This window comes from Doryrhamphus excisus, linkage group LG12 (genome assembly GCF_037039965.1).
Source record: "Doryrhamphus excisus strain RoL-2023G ecotype Guam linkage group LG12, RoL_Dexc_Guam_v1.1, whole genome shotgun sequence".
NCBI lineage: Eukaryota > Metazoa > Chordata > Actinopteri > Syngnathiformes > Syngnathidae > Doryrhamphus > Doryrhamphus excisus.
In genome coordinates, this window is record NC_136368.1 from 1016357 (window position 1) to 1039143 (window position 22787).

The following is a 22787-nucleotide window of genomic DNA, read 5'->3' on the forward strand; positions in this document are numbered from 1 at the left end:
TAAAACCAACCTTAACACTAAACCCCAACCCTAACCCCTAAACCCAACCCTATCATTAAACCTCAACCCCAACCCTAAACCCAACCCCTAACAACCTTAACCCCTAAAACCAACCTTAACACTAAACCCCAACCCTAACCCCTAAACCCAACCCTATCATTAAACCTCAACCCCAACCCTAAACCCAACCCTAACACTAAACCCCAACCCTAAACCCAACTCTAACACTAAACCTCAACCCCAACCCCTAAACCCAACTCTATCATTAAACCCAAACCCTAAGCCCTAAACCCAACCCCGAACAACCCTAACTCCTAAACCCAATCCCATCATTAAACCCCAACCCTAACCCCTAAACCCAACTCTAACATTAAACTCCAACCGCTAAATCCAACCCTATCATTAAACCCCAACCCCTAAACCCAACTCTAACACTAAACTCCAACCCCTAAATCCAACCCTATCATTAAACCCCAACCCTAACCCCTAAACCCAACCCTATCATTAAACCCCAACCCTAACACTAAACCCCAACCCTAAGCCCTAAACCCAACCCTAACATTAAACCCCAACCCTAAGCCCTAAGCCCAACCCCTACCAACCCTAACCCCTAAACCCAACCCTAAACCCAACCCCAACAACCCTAACTCCTAAACCCAACCCTAACACTAAACCCCAACCCTAAACCCAACCCCAACAACCCTAATCCCTAAACCCAACCCTAACACTAAACCCAACCCTAACCCCTAAACCCAACCCTAATACTAAACCCCAACCCTAACCCCTAAACCCAACCCTAATACTAAACCCCAACCCTAACCCCTAAACCCAACCCTAACCCCTAAACCCAACCCTAATACTAAACCCCAACCCTAACCCCTAAACCCAACCCTAATACTAAACCCCAACCCTAACCCCTAAACCCAACCCTAACCCCTAAACCCAACCCTAACACTAAACCCCAACCCTAAGACTAAACCCCAACCCTAAGACTAAAGCCAACACAAACAAACAAACATTGTTAAAAAGTTAGACAGAACTGATTCTTTCATAGGGTGAAGTGTCTCCAAACGTGTCAGTGCCACTGCAAGTCATGTCAAAAATCATACTGACTTATTGTAGACGACCATAATGCATCCCACCTGGTGGGGTACACCTGATCTCACATAGGAAAGCTGACTGTAGACAAGCATAATGTACCCCACTGGACATCTATGGGCTGCTATGAGTACGTGATGCTGTCAATCAAAGAAAAAGACCAATCCTACCGTTCCCCTTGTCTCCCCCCACTCTTGGGGTTGACCAGTACCAGCAGGGGGTGGCTGCCTGGGAGGGGGGAGATCTGCAGAGAGAGAGAGAGAGAGAGAGAGAGAGAGCAAACAAGAAGTAGTCCACACTTGAGAAGATGTGCTTCACCTCACCTGCAGCGCCTGTCCATCTCCAGGGGAGAACTTCATGACCTGGGGTGGGGTATCACCCGGGCCGGTGCAAGGTGGCGAGTCCTCCTCGCTACGTTTGACCGCAGACTGACGGTCCTGCACACAAACACCAGCAGATGATGCCAACACTGGTGGAAGATGGCACGGTGTCTCGTGTACGTAGAAGATGGTACAGTGGCTGATGTGGAAGTCCATGAGGTCACCCACCAGGACGGCGGGACAGATGGACGATGGAAGCAGGGTGTGGTCCTTCAAGGCTCCTCCGTCACACTCAGCCTTGATGTGAGACGCACACTTGTTGTGTAGCTTTGGAGGACAGAACACAGCGGGAGACACACACTAAAGTATAGCTTTACATTACTGGTCTATACGAACGTTCACTGTATACATATACTGTATACTACTGTACATTACTGGTCTATAGGAACATTCACTACATATACTGTATACTACTGTACATTACTGGTCTATAGGAACATTCACTACATATACTGTATACTACTGTACATTACTGGTCTATAGGAACATTCACTACATATACTGTATACTACTGTACATTACTGGTCTATAGGAACATTCACTACATATACTGTATACTACTGTACATTACTGGTCTATAGGAACATTCACTACATATACTGTATACTACTGTACATTACTGGTCTATAGGAACATCAGTATATATACTGTATACTACTGTACATTACTGGTCTATAGGAACATCAGTATATATACTGTATACTACTGTACATTACTGGTCTATAGGAACATCAGTATATATACTGTATACTACTGTACATTACTGGTCTATAGGAACATCAGTATATATACTGTATACTACTGTACATTACTGGTCTATAGGAACATCAGTATATATACTGTATACTACTGTACATTACTGGTCTATAGGAACATTCACTATATATACTGTATACTACTGTACATTACTAGTCTATCGGAACATTCACTATATATACTGTATACTACTGTACATTACTGGTCTATAGGAACATCAGTATATATACTGTATACTACTGTACATTACTAGTCTATCGGAACATTCACTATATATACTGTATACTACTGTACATTACTGGTCTATAGGAACATCAGTATATATACTGTATACTACTGTACATTACTGGTCTATAGGAACATTCACTATATATACTGTATACTGTACATTACTAGTCAATAGGAACTTCAGTATATATACTTTATACTGGACATTACTAGTCAATAGAAACATTCACTATATATACTGTATACTGTACATTAGTAGTGTATAGGTAACATATATACTGTACAGAGTACATTAGTAGTGTATACGTAACATATATACTGTACATTACTAGTGTATCGGTAACATACTATATACAGTATATTGTACATTAGCAGTGTATATGTAACATATATACTGTATAATGTACATTACTTGTGTATATGTAACATATATATACCGTATAGTGTACATTACTAGTGTATTTGTAACATATATATACTGTATAGTGTAAATTAGTAGTGTATAGGTACCATATATACTGTATAGTGTACATTACTAGTGTATATGTAACATATATACTGTATAGTGTAAATTAGTAGTGTATAGGTACCATATATACTGTATAATGTACGTGACTAGTGTATATGTAACATATATATACTAAATAGTAGTGTAACTTAGTAGTGTATATGTAACATATATATACTAAATAGTAGTGTAAATTAGTAGTGTATATGTAACATACTATATATACTAAATAGTAGTGTAAATTAGTAGTGTATATGTAACATATATATACTGTATAGTGTAAATTAGTAGTGTATAGGTAACATATATATACTGTATAGTGTACATTAATGGTGTATAAGTAACATATACATATGCTGTATATACAGTATAATGCATGCATTGTGTTTCCCAAGAGCAGCTTACAGCAAAAAGCAAGTCAGTGAGGACATCTAGTGTTCATATGAAGTACTGCACCTATTTTCATACTCAGCCAATTGGATGTATCCGTGTTTGGCATCATAAATACATCTACTCACCATCCATCATCATCACACGCATCATCATTAAATGGGCATTAATACTTTGACAGCAATCATCCATTCATAAAATACATGCACCAACCACTATCACATGAAAAGGGCGCTGGTGAGACAAGGAAGGATGTCATCAAGGCTAATGCCAGCACCACCTAGAAAGCACTCTAATGGAGGACCACTCAAACAATGTGGAACCTCTACTTCAATGGAGGACCAGAAGAGGGCCAAGACATGAAAGAGACATCCAACATCCAAACATCCAACCAAACTGATGGAACGCAACCATGCATGAATGCATGCACACTACCGACTGAACCAATGAATGATTGACTTACAGTGATGTGGCACCACACACAATGCAGGCCAGTCAGGCCTTGGTAACACTTGATGCTCCTGTGGCACCGGTCACACTTGGTGGGGGAGTTGCCCTCCATCCACACGTGCTGCATGGCCTGCACACACACACACACACACAGATGTGAGGAACCACACTGAAAGGCAAAGTGCATTTTTTATGGAATGTTGTCCATCATCCACAATCACTGAGATCTCTTTTCAGATGCACATCATGGGACACACCTATTCCACCTCAAAAAAGCACCAGCGGGCTCCATTTCCATCATGTGAACTGCATATGAAGCACATTGTTATTATTATGGGCTGCACGGCGGACGAGTGGTTAGCGCTCAGACCTCACAGCAAGAAGACCCGGGTTGAATTCCACCCTCTGCTATCTCTGTGTGGAGTTTGCATGTTCATCCCCCACCCCCCTCTTGAGGATAAGCGGTTTTAATGAATTAATGAATGAATGAGTTCTCCTCCTGTTTTGTGTGGAAGTGGTAACTTTTTGGCTTCTTATTTTGTCTTTCCCTACCCTCGGCCATCTCTGTGTGGAATTTGCATGTTCTCCCCCGTGCATGCGTGGGTTTTCTCCGGGTACTCCGGTTTCCTCCCACATTCCAAAAACATGCTAGGTTAATTAGCCACTCCAAATTGTCCATAGGTATGAATGTGAGTGGGAATGGTTGTTTGTCTATATGTGCCCTGTGATTGGCTGGCCACCAGTCCAGGGTGGACCCCTGCCTCTCGCCTGAAGACAGCTGGGATAGGCTCCAGCACCCCCCACGACCCTCGTGAGGATAAGCGGTAGAAAATGAATGAATGTTATTAATATTGTTATGTTATTGTTACACCAAAGAACTACGTTAGTGGTGTAGTGACACCTTGCCCCACCACAGCGGCTAGCTACTAACAGGCGGGCGACTAGCTTCAGCATAAACTGCGTCCCCATGCCTCAGGCCACTAGCCAAAGGTAAAGCTACATATTGGAAGCTAGGTGTAGCCTTCCTTGCTATGTTGCTATGTGGAACCAAAACACCCAGGAAGGAATGACATGTTATCTGTTATCATTAGCTGCCTCTTCTGAAAAGAGAAAGACATGTGTTCATGTAGGAATTCTGGACAACATTCCAAAGAAGTGCACTTTTCCCTTAAAGTGTACCGCTAGTGTGTGTGTGCTGACGTTGGTGTTCCTGCGAGACTTAGCGTAGGTGCTAATACAGGCGGGGATGTCCTTGGAAGCGCAGCGCTCGTGCACGGTGTACTTGCATACTGCCAAAGGAGAAGAGGATGCTTTAGTGAGAAGGTAGGAGGTGCAGGGAAGAGGTGTCGGCCATGTTGGACTGACAGGAGCAGCAGAGGCCCTGCTTGCGTACGCCCAGCAGCATGGTGTGACACAAGTTGCAGTAGGCCGGCTTGTTGAAGTGCTTGAGACGCCAAACGTGCTGGCCGTCCTCCTGAACGTTCTGGAGAGAAAAGAGCTCCAGTTAAGTGGAGTGTAAACCACATCTTCACATTAGTACTTCCTCATGACTTTCCTTTTTGTTTTAGGGGTTAGTTTTAGTTAAAGTTGACACATTTGATGTCAAAAAGTCTGAGATCATGTGACGATAGGTCATCACTAACCGTGTCCATGCCCAGCAGGACCAGTAAAGGAACGGTGGTCAGGCCTCCTCGGATCCATTCCTCCAGCGTGACGGTTCCATCTCCGTCATAGTCGATCTCCTCCATCATTTCCTTAAGAATCTGAAAATATGACACTTTTGAACTTTTGCTTTTTCTTTGGCTTTCACACCTGATTGTGGCACCACTGGAAAAAGGTGCTCAGCGTTGTGATGTGGCTCGTTGCTCACCGGTCGTAATTCTGTGGAATCCCACTCCAGATACTCGGCCACGTGCACCATCTGGTTGATGATGCGGTCCAGCTCCTAACAAGCACCACCAAGGACCACAAATCACCACAAAATTGAATGGAGTTACAAGGGTGTGAATGACTGAATGGAGATACATGGATGTGAATGTGTGAGGAGAGATACATGGGTGTGAATGTGTGAATGGAAAGACATGGATGTGAATGTCTGAATGGATATACAATGGTGTGAATGAGTGAATGGAGATACATGGGTGTGAATGTGTGAATGGAGATACATGGGAGTGAATGTGCGAATGGAGATACATGGGTGTGAATGTGTGAATGGAGATACGAGGGAGTGAATGTGCGAATGGACATACATGGGAGTGAATGAGTGAATGGAGATACATGAGTGTGAATGTGTGAATGGAGATACAATGGTGTGAATGAGTGAATGGAGATACATGGGTGTGAATGTGTGAATGGAGATAAATGGGAGTGAATGTGCAAATGGACATACATGGGAGTGAATGTGTGAATGGAGATACAATGGTGTGAATGAGTGAATGGAGATACATGGGTGTGAATGTGTGAATGGAGATACATGGGAGTGAATGTGCAAATGGACATACATGGGAGTGAATGTGTGAATGGAGATACAATGGTGTGAATGAGTGAATGGAGATACATGGGTGTGAATGTGTGAATGTGTGAATGGAGATACGAGGGAGTGAATGTGCGAATGGACATACATGGGAGTGAATGTGTGAATGGAAAGACATGCATGTGAATGTGTGAATGGAGATACAATGGTGTGAATGAGTGAATGGAGATACATGGGTGTGAATGTGTGAATGGAGATACATGGGTGTGAATGTGTGAATGGAGATACGAGGGAGTGAATGTGCAAATGGACATACATGGGAGTGAATGTGTGAATGGAAAGACATGCATGTGAATGTGTGAATGGAGATACAATGGTGTGAATGAGTGAATGGAGATACATGGGTGCGAATGTGTGAATGGAGATACATGGGTGTGAATGTGTGAATGGACATACATGGGAGTGAATGTGTGAATGGAGATACATGAGTGTGAATATATGAATGGAGATACAATGGTGTGAATGTTGGACTGACACCAATAACCACCAATAACCACCAATCACCTCGCCTCGGGACACCTGGCTAGCATGAAAGCCACCCTAAAAAACAGGCCTTCTCCTAGCAGATTCTATTGTTAAAACAGAGTGGGGGCGGGGGCGGGGGCGGGGGCACTCACAGAGCTGTCCAGGACCCCGTTGCCGTCTGTGTCGTAGAGGCGGAACATGACTGGAAGAGAGAACAGACACCCCATGATGCATCAGTCACCGCAGATTAGCGCTGACCCGCTAGCATTAGGTTAGGCCCCCATGTGTCCATCAATCATCACTCACACTCCAGCTTGTCCTCTGGCGTCCCACGTTCCAGGAGGGACAGGTAGCAGACAATGTCCTTGAGGAAGACCCCCTGGGGCTGGGGCTGGGGCTGCTCCGGGCTCCTTGGCAGGGACAGATGTTCCTCACAAACGCTTCTCTCTGACGACACAAACGTGTGGTTTCATGTCAACCTTCTGCTGAGTCAGCAACTTCTTTTCCTTACTACTGAAGACAAGTTCACCAGGGGAAAGTTTGGGGGGCGACACGGGCGACCTGGCGGGGCCAGCGTTGGGGGTCAGGACGTTATTTCTGCTTTGGGAGGCTTTCACCTGACTAGACGGGGAGTGGTGCGACCCTCCAGGAGTGTGGGCCCCGTTTCTGGACCTCTGTGAGGAGGAGCGAGAGGAACACAGGGAGGTGGTGGCCCCCGTGCTGCCGGCATGTTCGGGGGGGCGTCGAGCCATCGCAGACAGAAGCCTTTTACCATTCACGCCTTGGACACAAAATACGGTAACATTAGTGTGAATGGAGATACATGGGTGTGAATGTGTGAATGGAGATACTTGGGAGTGAATGTGTGAATGGAGATACATGGTGTGAATAGAGATACCTGGTTGTGAATGTGTGAATGGAGATATTTGGGAGTGAATGTGTGAATGGAGATACATGCTGTGAATAGAGATACCTGGTTGTGAATGTGTGAATGGATACATGGGTGTGAATGGAGATACAAGGGTGTGAATGGAGATACATGGGTGTGAATGTGTGAATGGAGATACAAGGGTGTGAATGTGCGAATAGAGATACATGGGTGTGAATGTGTGAATAGAGATACATGGGTGTGAATGTATGAATGGAGATACAATGGTGCGAGTGTGTGAATAGAGATACATGGGTGTGAATGTGTGAATGGAGATACTTGGGAGTGAATGTGTGAATGGAGATACATGGTGTGAATAGAGATACCTGGTTGTGAATGTGTGAATGGATACATGGGTGTGAATGTGTCAATGGAGATACAAGGGTGTGCATGTGTGAATGGAGATACATGGGTGTGAATGGAGATACAAGGGTGTGAATGTGTGAATAGAGATACATGGGTGTGAATGTGTGAATGGAGATACGTGGGTGTGAATGTATGAATGGAGATACAATGGTGTGAATGTATGAATGGAGATACAATGGTGTGAATGAGTGAATGGAGATACATGGGTGTAAATGAGTGAATGGAGATACATGGGTGTGAATATGTGAATTGAGATACAATGGTGTGAATGAGTGAATGGAAATACATGGGTGTGAATGAGTGAATGGAGATACATGGGTGTGAATGTGTGAATGGAGATACAATGGTGTGAATGAGTGAATGGAAATACATGGGTGTGAATGTGTGAATGGAGATACATCGGAGTGAATGTGTGAATGGAGATACATGGGTGTGAATGGAGATACATCGGAGTGAATGTGTGAATGGAGAAACATGGTAGTGAATGTGTGAATGAAGGTACAAGCCTATGTAGATAGCAGCATGAATGGAGTAGAAGCCAGAGGTAATGTAAGTGGGTGGTGCTATTTCAAGTGTAGACCAGCAGGGGGCAGTGATGGATGACATTTAGTGTATACCCAGTGTAGTCCCCGGTGCTTGCAGGTGGTCGGGGGAGTGTGATGCCGTCTTGCACTTGAAGGAGGTGAAAAGGTGCTGACACAGCAGGTCGGGGATGTGGTTCTCCAGGTAGGTGGTCATGAAGAGCTGGAAGCCCTCGTAGTCGATGGGCTGCGTCGGAGCATGGAGATATGAACCACAGTCGTTGTTTATGAATGGCAGCGTGTCCCAATACATTTGTCCATATGTCATGGATGTTCATGGACCTCATGTTTATGGACTGTAATTATAATTAATAGAATGAAAAAATACAATGAAGATAATAATAAATAATACATTTAACATCGCTTTTAACAAATTGTGTTGGAAAAAAAAACCCTGCGCCATCAATGAACAACATAGAATAATAATATTCCACTGCACCCATGATTCCATCCATGATACCCCTCAGGTGGCGCAGCGTGGCGCAGCGTGGCGCAGCCCAGGCTGTGGTCACGGAACAACAAGTGCTAATCAGCTTCACACCAAAGTAGCTGACTTTTTGTCAGCGTATCACTCAAGATGAAACTGCATGTGTGCACTGGGTTGCTCCCCCCCCTCCCCCCGATGGGCCACTGTTGTTTTAACCCCACCAGCACCCAAAAGAGACCACAGGCCTTCTTCCTTGTATGGTCAAAGCATCCAGCAGACTTTAATCTGCTGTTCATGCTGCCATATGCTCTCACACACACACACACACGCACACACACACACACAGTTTTTTGGGCCGTGCGTGGAGTCCAACACAAGTGGTGATGTTTGACTGACTGTCATGCAGCAAAGGTGATGCACCTGCTCGGGGTTGTACTTGGCCAGGACTCCTTCACCGTGGAACTCCTCCAGAACATCCTTCAGCGTCTTGGTGGAGTCTGACCAGGAAAAACCAGAAGAAAAATCAACTTTTTGTTCAGACCTGAACAATATTTGTTAAGTGAAGTCAAAATGCCTCATCAAGCTCTTTAGCAAAAATATGAAAAAAGTATGATAGCAGCAACTAACCTTTTATATCTACTTATTTGACATGTAGATGGAAGTGTAGCATGTACACACATGGAGGTAAGAAGAAATGATGATATGATTTATTGGTCCAGAGGACCAGAGCATAGAGGGGGACGAGCCACCTGCTGTGGCCCAGCAAGGTGCACTGTATTGGGGCACACGCTCCGGGCAGCTGCTGTGACGCCACGGAGGTCTCTGGCAAAGCTTTTGCACTTTTCAAAGGTTGTGTGGATTGTTTGGTCGCTTCACCCTTGCAGGAAAAGGAAGTAGTACAGTATGTAGTACTCACAGCGGCTGTACTGCTGCAGCTGCTGGAACTCAGCCGGGCTGAGACACACCCAGCCCCCGTCTCCCATCCTGACAGTCAGCTGGACGGCATCTCTGCCATGTGCTTAACCTTCCTGCTGCTTGAAGAAGCTCTCAAAAGATGGAGACGGAAAAGGAGCTGTGATGATGATGATGAAAGGTCATCTTAGCACCTTCATGCTCGCACCTGGAAAACACACAGCACCTACATTATTATTCGACGTATACTACAGTATATGATGTACTTCATACACACGCTGCAGGAGGAAACACTACATACACTAAGTACCCTTTGTCTACCCTTGAAGTCTATGCTAGCATGAAAGCTGCGTCCCAGGGAAGACGGCGAAGACAAGAAGAAGTACCGAGGAGACTTTGAGTCATAGTTTAGCGGGAGCGGGCGGCCTCAGACAGGAAGCCCAGCACAGCCGATAGCGGCGTGGACATGTCACTTGGTGACACGTGTGAAGTGACATGATGACTGCCTTATCACTTGTGTGATGCAACACGTCCTCATCTAGGCCTCCTCAGGAGATGACAACCGTTCCTGCTGCCCTGTGCTGTTCTTCTTTCACTTTTCTGGGTAAATGATATTTGTAGGGTGCATTGAGTCGTGATGGACACAATGAATGAGAGGAAGGAGAACTGCACCAGACATCATCACGCTGCTCCAGACAAGGAGACATGCAAGGCATGATGAAGGTTGTGGCGTGCACACAGTACTTTCCAGGACCAGGTGTACGTCAAGTGGACTACTATCAGTGACATGGGTAAACATACGTATGCGAGACGCTAACCATATATGTCAAGGTATGTCTGTTCAACTGAGAAGTCTACTTTGACTCAGATTTCATTCTTTGTAGCGCTAGCGCTACATCACTAGCAAGTTGTCACTACACCTCAAACGTAGTTCTTGGGTGTAACAATGTTCATAACAACAATAACAGCAGTGTGGCGTTAGTTCAGTGTCAATCCGGATGTGACTTTCCAGGTGAGAATGAATTAGACAGGCTGTTAGCATGCTGCTGGCTAACTTTGGCAACTCCCAAATGTATCTATGAAGACCTAGTCGCCATGGCAACTCCATCATCTTTGCCTAAAAGGTGATGGGGTGCAATCACAGAACAAAAAACACCATCAGGATAGCACCGTTTGACTTCCTGTCCTGACTTTGTTTCCCTAAAGGGCGGGGCAACGCAGCCTCCGCCCCGGACGTGTTTTGTTGTTTTGGGGCTAGCTTGCGCACAGACTGGAGGGAACCTGCAACAGTGACCCCCTACAGCCAGCAGAGGGAGCTGTTGCAGAAGCACCTTCACCCTCCAATGACCCAGTACAGTAGAAATAATAATATGCAAAAACCTGTTTACCACCTTCTAAATACACATTTTTACATTAGAGCCCTGTATACATGAAATAGCAACCCTATAGTCACCTTTATCCTCCTATGGCCCAATACAGTTGCTATAATACCATGCAAAAAACTGTTTACCACCTTCTAAGTGCACATTTTAACATTATTAGAGCTCTCTAGACATGAAATAACACCCCTACAGTCACCTTCACCCTCCTATGACCCAAAACAGAAGATATAATAACACATTAAAAACCTGTTTACCACCTTCTAAATACACTTTGACATTATTAGAGCACTCTAGACATGAAATAACAACCCTATAATCACCTTTACCCTCCTATGGCCGAATACAGTCGATATAATAACACATTGAAAACCTGTTTACCACCTTCTAAATGCACATTTTGACATTATTAGAGCCCTCTAGACATGAAATAACACCCCTATAGTCACCTTCACCCTCCTATCAACCAATACAGTAGATATAATAACACATTAAAAAACTGTTTAGCATTTTCTAAATGCACATTGTGACATTATCAAAGCCCTGTAGACATGAAATAACACCCCTATAGTTACCTTTACACTCCTATTACCCAATCCAGTAGATATAATAACATGCAAAAACCTGTTTACCACTTTCTAAATTCACATTTTGACATTATTAGAGCACTCTAGACATGAAATAACAACCCTATAGTCACCTTTACACTCCTATTACCCAATCCAGTAGATATAATAACATGCATAAACCTGTTTACCACTTTCTAAATTCACATTTTGACATTATTAGAGCCCTCTAGACATGAAATAACACCCCTATAGTCAATATATAATAGCTTCATTTAAATGTGCATCTTTCTTCAAGTGAACTAATCAGAATAAAATCTCCTGCTTTTGGAGCGTTTGACTGTGTAAAAGCAAAAGAGATCCAATTAGAAAGCTGATGTTCATGCATTTAGATGTCCTGACTTGCACCAACGTGGTGTCCTTGACCTGAACTTGTGAGGCGTTCATGTCCTGCTCAGTACTTGCAGAGCCGGGCAGCATGACTCACGGCTCCAAGCGTAGACATACACAATGTAGACTGGCCGGCAAAGTGGGCATGAAGGCGTCCTGACGGACGTGCGAGGAGTACCAGCTTCCTACCTTCTCTACGTCCTGTCCCGGAGAACAAGGTGTCCCAGCGTCACGGATCCCACGTCGGCTGGTGAGGCGCTCTCACGCGGCAGCGACAGCATCCCTCACCTCCTCCTCGCCTCCTCGCCTCCTCGTCCTGTCAAAGCAAAAAACATTCTTTTTTTTTTTTTGCTTCCTCGCTCTGTAGCCCTGCCCCCCCCCTCACTCACTCCCTCCCTCCCTCGTTTGCCCTCTCTCTCTTTCCCTTTCTCTGTGTAAGGCATCTTTCCTCTGCTCTTCTTTGTTGGTGGGGATGCCGTATGATGGACATACGTGTATGAATACTACAAGATTGTCATGCTACTAATACTCATAATCAGTATTACTATGATGATTGACACCAGTTTTCTTTTGGATATAAAATGTCCCAAGTGATTAGCTTCTCTTTATAATTTCACTTGATGGTCCTAGAACGTCCGTAGAACGTCTTCAACTGTCTTACACCCACGCAGGAAGTGAACCACGCGTGAGCACACACACACACACACACACAACAGGAAGTGGGAGGCGGTCATAAAGACGCGTTGAACAATTTCCGAAGAGCACTGAGGTGTTTTTCACAGCCACGCTTCTTTTTACGCTTACATTTCACACGCACAGCTCATTGCTGACTGACTGGGATGTGTGGACGCTCAACGCTAACGTCTGGACGCTCAACGCTAACGTCTTTATTTGGCCATCCTTAGCATTGGATGCTAGCAACGCACACGTACACAACATAACACACACACACAAGCAGCAACGCACACGTACACAACATAACACACACACACAGTCAGAGTACATGACTTGTACTTCATGTGTTGTTCAGTTCGCTGTCTAACTAGTGATTGGTCAATGATGCAGTATTGTGAGCTAGTATGGGTTACTATATAGTTAGTTAGGATTACTATGGATTACTATAGCTTACTGTAGATTACTATAGGTTACTATGGATTACTATAGGTTACTATGGATTACTATAGGTTACTATGGATTACTATAGGTTACTATGGTTACTATATGTTACTATGGATTACTATAGATTACTGTAGATTACTATAGGTTACTATGGATTACTATATGTTACTATGGATTACTATAGGTTACTATGGTTACTATATGTTACTATGGATTACTATGGTTACTATGGTTACTATATGTTACTATGGATTACTATAGGTTACTATAGGTTACTATGGATTACTATAGGTTACTAAATGTTACTATGGATTACTATAGGTATGATTACTATGGGTTGCTATAGGTAACTATGGGTTACTATGGATTACTATGGGTTACTATAGGTTAGTTAGGATTACTATGGATTACTATATAGTTAGTTACTATGGATTACTATATGTTATAATGGATTACCATAGGTTACTATGGGTTACTATAGGTTACTATGGGTTACTATAGGTTACTATGGATTAGTATATGTTACTATGGATTACTATAGGTTACTATGGATTACTATTCATTACTATAGATTACTATAGGTTACTAAATGTTACTATGGATTACTATAGGTTACTATGGATTACTATTCATTACTATAGGTTACTAAATGTTACTATGGATTACCATAGGTTACTATGGGTTACTATTCATTACTATAGGTTACTAAATGTTACTATGGATTACCATAGGTTACTATGGGTTACTATAGGTTACTAAATGTTACTATGGATTACCATAGGTTACTATGGGTTACTATTCATTACTATGGATTACTATCGGTTACTATGGATTACTAGTCATTACTATAGGTTACTAAATGTTACTATGGATTACCATAGGTTACTATGGGTTACTATAGGTTACTAAATGTTACTATGGATTACCATAGGTTACTATGGGTTACTATAGGTTACTATGGGTTACTTCATGTCTCGGTTCTACTAATGAAAAGACGACATAGACTAAATCACTGTTGCCAACTCTTCAGCAGGAAAAGGTGTCTGTCATTGAGGTCACCAGATGATGTCATCGGCTAATTTGCATATTATTTGCATACGATGATGTAACAGACGCTATAGGGAAAAAGTATTCATAGGAGAGACATAAAAGTGAGTAAAAGCGGTGCTAAACGTAAGCCAGCTAGAGGACAAGCGTGACGGACAAGAGGCTCCCTGACTACGGAGCAGCCGTCCTCGAGGAGGTGTTGGGAGGTGTCGGGAGGTGTCGGGAGGTGTCGGGAGGAGTTATGAGTTGGCAGAGGAAGGCTGTTATCCTTCAGCGGGAGTCCAATGTGAGACACCAACATGTGTTACCTGTGTACATACCTGTGTACACGTGTAACATGCCGGCCCTGCAGTGAGCGGCGGGACATTTGCATCAACAGGATAAGACAAGCCCACAGAAAGCATACTTTAGAGTAGTCTGTGTACAGCTTGTGTACGCAACAACACACAGCCACCATCGCCTACATATTGGGCATCAGGCGGAAAGAGTCTTCCAAGTTCTTCCGTTTAGCTTTGAGGCTATACGCGTGACGTCAGTGGCTGACAATGTCACAACGACCTTGGGATGACGACTATTTGACATTCAAATCAGTCGATGCTTCCCACCGGAATGTGCTCGCGTTTAAAAGGCATGCAAATCTTCTTACCAACATTCTTTCCATGTCCCGCTGGGCTGTCTTTTCCCACCGTTCCTGAAGGAGTCACCAGAGCCAGGTGGTGGTCACCAACCAGGTGAGAGGGGTCATCACAGCAAGGTGGTGGTCGCCACCCAGGTGAGAGGGGTCATCACAGGAGGTGCATCCTACCTACCTGGCAGGGGCCTTCAGTGGTGGAACTCTTGGGACAACAGCAGAAATGAAACACATCATCAGTAACTTTACAAGACCAACTGCATCATCTTATCATGCTATCATGCTACCATGCTATCATGCTATCATGTTATCATGCTATCATGCTATCATGTTATCATGCTATCATGTTATCATGCTATCATGCTATCATGTTATCATGCTATCATGCTACCATGCTATCATGTTATCATGCTATCATGTTATCATGCTATCATGCTATCATGTTATCATGCTATCATGCTACCATGCTATCATGCTATCATGCTATCATGTTATCATGCTATCATGTTATCATGCTATCATGTTAGAAATAAGACTTGATTTGTTTACATCCTAATATGATGACTAACAAATAAAATGAAGTTGTCTTTGTTGGGAAATTATGTTGGGAAAAAAAAGTTAGGCTTGGATCCATGGCAGCAGTTACCTGGCACAGGTAGGTGGCATAGATAAGGTGGGTGGCCTATGTAAGGTGGGTGGCATGGGTAGATGGGTGGCAAAGGTAGGTGGGTGGCATACATAAGGTGGATGACATGGGTAGGTGGGTGGCATACATAAGGTGGGTGGCATAGGTAGTAGGTGGGTGACTTGGCAGCCCCAAGTCTTCTTGCCAGCCACGATGGTGCCAGTGGAGGAAAGTCAATAATGCCATCCTATGCAGTGAGCTGCAACGCTACTCTATGTATCCTATTTCTACGTGTCCATGTGATGATGGTGTAAACGGTGCCGCGAGTGCACGCTAAGCACATTATGCAGCATTACATCAGGATGTTGACTGAAATAAAAGCAGCAGTGGCGGAAATGAAAGACCATTTGCCTCCAAGGGGGAATCACTAATTGGCTAATTGACCATTAGCCTGCTGCTTTGGTCTGAACAACAGCAGCTCACTTATTTCTCACATACTATTTTTTACTTTTCACTGAACGTGCAACACTTCTATTTTCTACAATAATAATATTGTTGTACATACTTTTGGACTGCATATATGATGTACTGCATATATGATGTACTGCATATATGTGTAGCATGATCTATGATAGCTAGCACAAGCTAGCATTTGGTCATGTAAACAAGTAGTGAGAGTGCAGACCTGTACCGAAGTACTGAAAGTAATCCTTATCACTTGTGGACCACAGAACAACAACAATCCTCCGGAAATGAGCTTTGACCTTATAGACCTCAGCTGTCTAGTCTATCTGGGGGTGGTAGGGTAATGGGGGGGGGGTGATCTGAACATCTAATTTTGGAAAAAAGGAGGGGGGACACAACCCATGACAAGATTCCCAATATGAGCTCCATAGATAGACTTTACCCTGAGATGAACCTCCATCTTTTGGTCTTTCTTCAGCCCCCCCTCATACTGTACGTACGTACTATATTTAGATCTAATTATCCAGCACTGACACCCCCCCTTTTGGAAACATCAACTCAAATTCCAGCTAGTTTTGTTTCAAGACACCACGGTTACGTTACAAGAACCAGATTGGGACCAGGTCACCCAGGCACCCGACCTTTATGCTTGCCCTCATTGCCCTTGGTGGGTCTAAGGACCGTGTTCCTTTCGGTGTCCTGTAGGGGGGTACTCCGGGATTAGTAGCTCATGGTAACGTGCCATTGGGTCCTTGTACAACCGGAGCAGAAGCCTGGTCCGCATTGCCAGCTGTAGGACCAGTCTGTTTCTGGTGAACGTTGGCCTCACCAAGGCGGCCCTTTGTCACCCAAAAACACAATTTCCGTTTTGAGTTTTTTACAATTTAAGAGATTTCCATCCCCAATACACACAACGTTGGGCAAATTCACACAAGTAATGGTGTGTGTCCTTGCCGGGATGAGTGTGCATGGTGTGTTGCATAAAAGACAAACAGTTGGTCTTGCATGTCAGACATAATGAATGTGGCAGATGGAAGTCAGGTCTATCTGCAGTCTGCGTGACCACATTCAGTCCGAGCTCCAGAACCAAGCTCCTGGGCTCCTGACGTCCGCTGGCTAGCTTAGCTCGGGTACCCGGCGTGGAGCTGTCCTCGGGTTCCTCCGCTAGCACCGTCATGTCCGGTGGTGACCTTTGAGGTGTGCTGGGAGGTTAGTGGGATTTCCTGACTGTTTTACATTCCTACAACGCAGCATGCAAATCGCCATCCGGGGCTATTTAGCGGTTTGGGGGTCAAAGGGGAACCCCAGTCATCGGGGCCCTCCGCATCCTGACTAGTTTGGATTCATTTTGAAACATGAATGTTTATTTCCTGAGCTAGAAAAAGTTCCAATTATGACCCAACGAGTGAATCATCTCCACGCTGATGAGAACACGAAGCGACATTTCAGGCGGTTTCGCGCCTGCTTCCTCACACCTTTGCGATGAAAGGCTTCGTCACATCCAGAATTACTGCATTCTGCCCACCATGTGCGTTTTTTAGCTGCCTATCAAAGAAATAAAAACATGGGTGTTCATTTTGAAACAAAAGGTCATGTAAGCATCCATCTTCTATCTTCTATGCTGCTGGGAAATCCATGCAAGACAGGAAGCCAATGCTCGTCAGCATACGACCTTGATGTCACCCTCATGGTTTATTGATACGTTTATGAATGTGAGACCTTGTCAAGGATCCCACGTGGCACCTCGCTCTGCAAATGCAACGTGGTCAAGGATGGGTAGAAAACTAAATCAACCGTGGATGGCGTCACGGTCTTTCTTGTCAGCGTAAGCTGCCAACAGAAGCCTTCTTCATTAGAATGCAGCACTGAGCTCCAGCAGGGTGAGGAATGATGAAAGCGGAGCTAAAAATAGCCGCCTCCCAGGATCCCCCCCCATACGCCACTGTAAACACCGCGCTGCCTGCGTGTGCGCTTTTGGAGCTGCTGTGTTGGAAACGTTTTAGTCGTCTCCTCCGTCATAAAGCAGTGTTTGCTTTAGCAAGCCTGCATCGTCCAAGTGCTGTGCAATGAAAGCCATCTGTGGCGTTAGCCGCGGCCGCCGCTTCTGGTCCATACATCCCTTCATCCGTCCTTTTTCTTCCACCCACAGGTCTGGGTCACGGGGCCAGCAGTGTCCCAGGCCTGCCTGGACTAGATGCCCGAGCCGCCTCAACTGGCTCCTCTCCACGTGAAGGGGCAGCAGCTCCATGCTGAGGTCCTCACATGACCTCTAAGGGTGAGTCCAGACACCCTACTCAGGAAGCTTGTGACCATCGGAGAGGGTGGGAACATAGAGGGACTGGTATTTGTTATAAGTATAGTATAGTATAAATAACTTATAGTATACGTAAATACTCTCTCTGCACCAGGATGACCCGGTGGCACCACCACATTACTGTAGATACTGCCATCTCACACTCACTCACAACATTTTGTGCAGATTCTTGGGCTTTTATTTTGTAATGACTCTGTTTCTTCCTGCATTTTGCTTTACGGCCGTCTATTGCAGGATCCTTGTAATGCAGGATTATTCAAAAATAAATACTTTTACCTGCACTGGGTCTCATCTGACATCCATCATGCAGTCAGGTGACAAAAATAAGACATAATACAGACTCACAGCTTAGCATTACGAGGGTTCTTTGTTGTTGTTGTTTCTGGACACTAAGGCTTCATGTGGTGGCAATAGTCTCAGCCCACAGCTCATATTTTATTGCAAAAATGTGCAATAATAGGGGTTAATAATATTAGTAACAAAGTTTTGTCTTGAAACACATATAAAACGTATAATTTTTCAATGAATTATTTATCCTTTTTGCAAAACGGACATCCCTGCATGGATACAAGCATGTACAGTCGCTGCTGACTGACCTACTCGGCGTAACGCAGCAGTACTGCCATCTTGTGTCCAACGGTGGAATTACAGGCAATACATTCAAATGTTTCTGTAACCTCTTCGTTCTATCTTCTATGTCTGCTTGTTTGGAGTTAGTTGCATCCTTAAATACATTAATTAACTGAGCAAACAGCGTGAGATTGTTAATACTGTGGAAAAGAAGTTGTGAAACTTTTCTTACAAGTTTAGTTGGCTCGCCGACTACGAGGGTGCATCAAAACCAATGTTCCCACCGGAAGTACTTACATTAGTCCTCCTGCTGGTATATTTTACATCAGCACCTAACTTAAAAAATTGTAGAACGTCTTGATAAATCATAAACGTGGCCCTATTTCGTGTAGTTATTTGGCTAGCTCGTAGCTACTTCCGCATTCAGTTCACGCCCACAATAGCGCGACATTTGAACGAGACCTGAGAGACAACCGGGAAAGAAAGAGAATTAAAATATTGAATAAATGAAATATTTGGCGTATATTTGGCTGTAACTTGTTGAATGTAATCATTATAAATATTTTTTTTCAATTACCATTAAAAAGAAAAAAAAACTGGAAACCGGAAACCGGAAATAAGAGACATTTAACATTAGTTGAGCGGCATGAGAGGCCTACAGGGGGAGCAGGGCCGCCGGGGGTTGCTAGCTGGGTGTCCTTTGTGTGTTCACATCTTTATGGTTGTTCCACTGAGCTGACCATCAGCACAAACAATGTCGCTGAGTCAGCAGCGCTTTGTGCGAAGCTTCAGTGCTCCGTGACCTCGTAGCGGGTCCGCCATCAAAATGAGTCTTAAGTCCTTAAGCTAAAGGCTAATAAAACTCATTTTGGTGTGAGCAAGTGTCACAGAGTTACCCCAAAATATGAAATAATATTAGCAAATTCAGCTTCAGTAAATATAGCCTTCACAAATGCCAATGTAATAATAAAATAATAAAGAAAAAAAACAGGATGTTTGGTCACAACAGCTAGACAACTAGCTAAAAGCCTGTCAAGGTGCCCTGAAGGCATCACAGACTGAAGTTTACCAACGTACTTCGGTACAAGCACAACTTTGAACTACAGTGATGCTAAAGTTAGCATCTTAGCTATAACAGAGGAGCAAGAAACCACGCACCAGTCACCATTTCCTGCATCTCCTCTTTATTGCCCAAAGGAAAGTGGCATCAAAGTGGTCTAAACAGCAAGGACTCGCCGTAGGGACCCCACGGTGGGGTCCATGGCAGCCCACTCTGTGTGACGACGGTACTGCCCCCTCTCCAGCAGGTACTGGTGTCCGCGGTAATTTGGAAGGTCGTAGAAGACCCAGGCGCCATCCTGCACTTGAGCTGAGTGGACCGCCCCCTGGTGCCAAAGGTCGGACAGCTGGGCGACATCTTGTGTGCACTCCAGCGTCTTACCGGTAAAATCGGGATGCTCGAAGACGCGGATCCTGAATGCGCCGGAAACCTGAAAGACAAAAACGAGAAATGATGTGGAAGTTGATGACTTGTGAGAGCGTCTTTAATGAGCGTACGTTTGGGACAACGTGACAGGAGCGGACGCTCTCAGTGAAGCCCGTCCACTGGTGGAAGTCCGGGTACTCCCCTTTGGTCAGGACGTACTGGTAGCCCAGGTAGTCGGGCCTCTCAAACAGAACCCAGGCCCCGCTCTTGACCCGGACTGAGCTGCAGCGTCTCAGGTGAGTGTTCAACTCGGGACAGTCGCTGCTGCACTCAAAATAGTCACCCTGGAAGTTGTGGTCCTGGTAAAAGATGATCTGGAAGCAAAATAGTCCGGATGTTGTTTGGAAGCATGGACTATGAAGAGTCAGGGAGGTCGAACATCCATACATTCTAAACAGTCCGTTTCACCGACCAACCAGTCGGTTAAAAAAACAGTTTCGAACATACGTATGTACGATACCTGGAGCGTTCTCCTGGGAACGCCAGGATATACAGTACTATGTACTATTTGCAGTAGCCTGGAGTCCAAGCGTTGTCGAGTTGAATCACCGATTCAGGAGCAGCAGTGTGGTTTTGGTTGTGGTCTCGGAACTGCGGACCAACTTTACACTTTCAGCAGGGTCTTTGAGGGTACAAGGGAGTTTGCCCAACCAGTCTATACATGTTTTGTGGACTCGACCATGATCCTTGAGGAGTTCCGTGGAGAGTTCACCAGGAATATTTCGTACCAGACTAGCTAATTCAGGCAATAAGTCCGATTCAGGAGGAGTAGTGTGGTTTGGGTCGTGGTCTCGGAACTGTGGACCAACTTTACACTTTCAGCAGGGTCCTTGAGGGTGCAAGGGAGTTTGCCCAACCAGTCTATATATGTTTTGTGGACTCGACCGTGATCCTTGAGGAGTTCCGTGGAGAGTTCACCAGGAATATTTCGTACCAGACTAGCTAATTCAGGCAATAAGTCCGATTCAGGAGGAGTAGTGTGGTTTGGGTCGTGGTCTCGGAACTGTGGACCAACTTTACACTTTCAGCAGGGTCCTTGAGGGTGCAAGGGAGTTTGCCCAACCAGTCTATACATGTTTTGCGGACTCGACCGTGATCCTTGAGGAGTTCCGTGGAGAGTTCACCAGGAATATATCGTACCAGACCAGCTAATTCAGGCAATAAGTCGGATCCATTTCCAGTAAGGGTTGTCACAGATTCTGTTATTTACTTTTATGGACAGAATTTTCTAGGTGCAGGTACCGGTTTCATCTAGGCTGGCTTCATCGAGTCGTGACCTTCAACTCTGACTGGGTCTATCCAGAATCAGAATCAGAATCAAAACCTCTAACTCTTGAGTTCATGGTTCTCAACCGGAAAATGGTGGAGTGTCATCCCCAGGTTGGGGATGGGATCCTGCCCCAAGTAGAGGATTCTAAGTACCTTGGGTTCTTGTCCACAAGGGAGTGAAGGAACAGGATATTGGCCTGAAGATTGGTGGGGAATCTGCTGAATCTGATTGGTGGTGTCTTAGAATATTCAACGATTCCGTTCGTCTGAGTTGTTATGTGTGTTTACAGAAGACCAAGATTCTTGGTCTTGACAGACAGAACTGTTGTGAAGACCAAGAGCAGACATTTACAGGGGTGCCTTGGTTAGCGTCATTCTGTTGTGAAGGTGGATCTCTAATCAAAATTTACTGTTCTTGGTTGAAGATTTCCCAGGCATGAATAAAAATCACTTGCTTCAGTGGTACAGTCCATAGAAGCCGAGGTTAGCGCTAGCTTTAGACCAGTTCTGATTTGCTATATTTGCTGTCATATACTAACCAGCGTTTATGTATGCTGAAATACACTAACGAGGGCATATTTGCATGAGAATCACTATGATGGATTATGATCCTGTAAGTTAAAAATGTGAACATTTTTTACAGACCGAACGGTTCATGAATAGCCAAAACAATTACAACACAACTAGCAACAACACATTAAAAGTAACACATAAAAACAGATAATCTTACCTTCCCCGTTGGCTCCATGTTTGGACCACACACCGCGTTTTTAGTCCGATGTTTATCAGAACCTTCCCAACAGGCCGGCTCCAGATTTATACAGCTGCTGTGTACCGCGCTGGCAGGGGCATGGTTGTCATAACAATAGCCGGGTACTGCCTGCCAATCTGCACGCTAGAACAT

The 22787-nt window shown here is 44.6% G+C and overlaps 2 protein-coding genes across 5 annotated transcripts in view; both read right to left on the reverse strand.

Annotated features, from left to right (window-relative positions):
* The window catches only part of dgkg (diacylglycerol kinase, gamma), a 28206-nt gene extending 15505 nt beyond the window's left edge, over positions 1 to 12701 (reverse strand). The window contains exons 1-15 of one of the 4 annotated variants that reach the window (XR_009131654.2): positions 12547 to 12701; positions 10027 to 10230; positions 9531 to 9607; positions 8720 to 8870; positions 7338 to 7589; positions 7115 to 7255; positions 6961 to 7010; positions 5681 to 5755; positions 5454 to 5573; positions 5176 to 5293; positions 5011 to 5099; positions 3824 to 3940; positions 1647 to 1745; positions 1422 to 1535; positions 1269 to 1342 (exon numbers count right to left, since the gene is read on the reverse strand). Coding sequence is in view for 3 of the 4 variants with exons in the window: in XM_078794983.1 (XP_078651109.1) it covers positions 1269 to 1342; positions 1422 to 1535; positions 1647 to 1745; positions 3824 to 3940; positions 5011 to 5099; positions 5176 to 5293; positions 5454 to 5573; positions 5681 to 5755; positions 6961 to 7010; positions 7115 to 7255; positions 7338 to 7589; positions 8720 to 8870; positions 9531 to 9607; positions 10027 to 10093 (1544 nt within the window). In the remaining variant the exon portion in view is untranslated. Of the gene's footprint in view, positions 1 to 1268; positions 1343 to 1421; positions 1536 to 1646; positions 1746 to 3823; positions 3941 to 5010; positions 5100 to 5175; positions 5294 to 5453; positions 5574 to 5680; positions 5756 to 6960; positions 7011 to 7114; positions 7256 to 7337; positions 7590 to 8719; positions 8871 to 9530; positions 9608 to 10026; positions 10231 to 12546 lie in introns of those variants that run through there. The other 3 variants (XM_078794983.1, XM_058082089.2, XM_078794984.1) reach the window with 3 other exon arrangements.
* Positions 12702 to 20295: 7594 nt separating this feature from the next.
* LOC131136004 (gamma-crystallin B-like) lies at positions 20296 to 22774 on the reverse strand. Its single transcript, XM_058082452.2, has 3 exons — positions 22614 to 22774; positions 20686 to 20928; positions 20296 to 20618 (listed from the first exon to the last, which is right to left on the reverse strand). The coding sequence occupies exons 1-3, from the start codon at positions 22629 to 22631 to the stop codon at positions 20346 to 20348; spliced, it is 534 nt and encodes a 177-aa protein (XP_057938435.2). The 5' UTR covers positions 22632 to 22774; the 3' UTR covers positions 20296 to 20345.
* Positions 22775 to 22787: the final 13 nt, after the last annotated feature.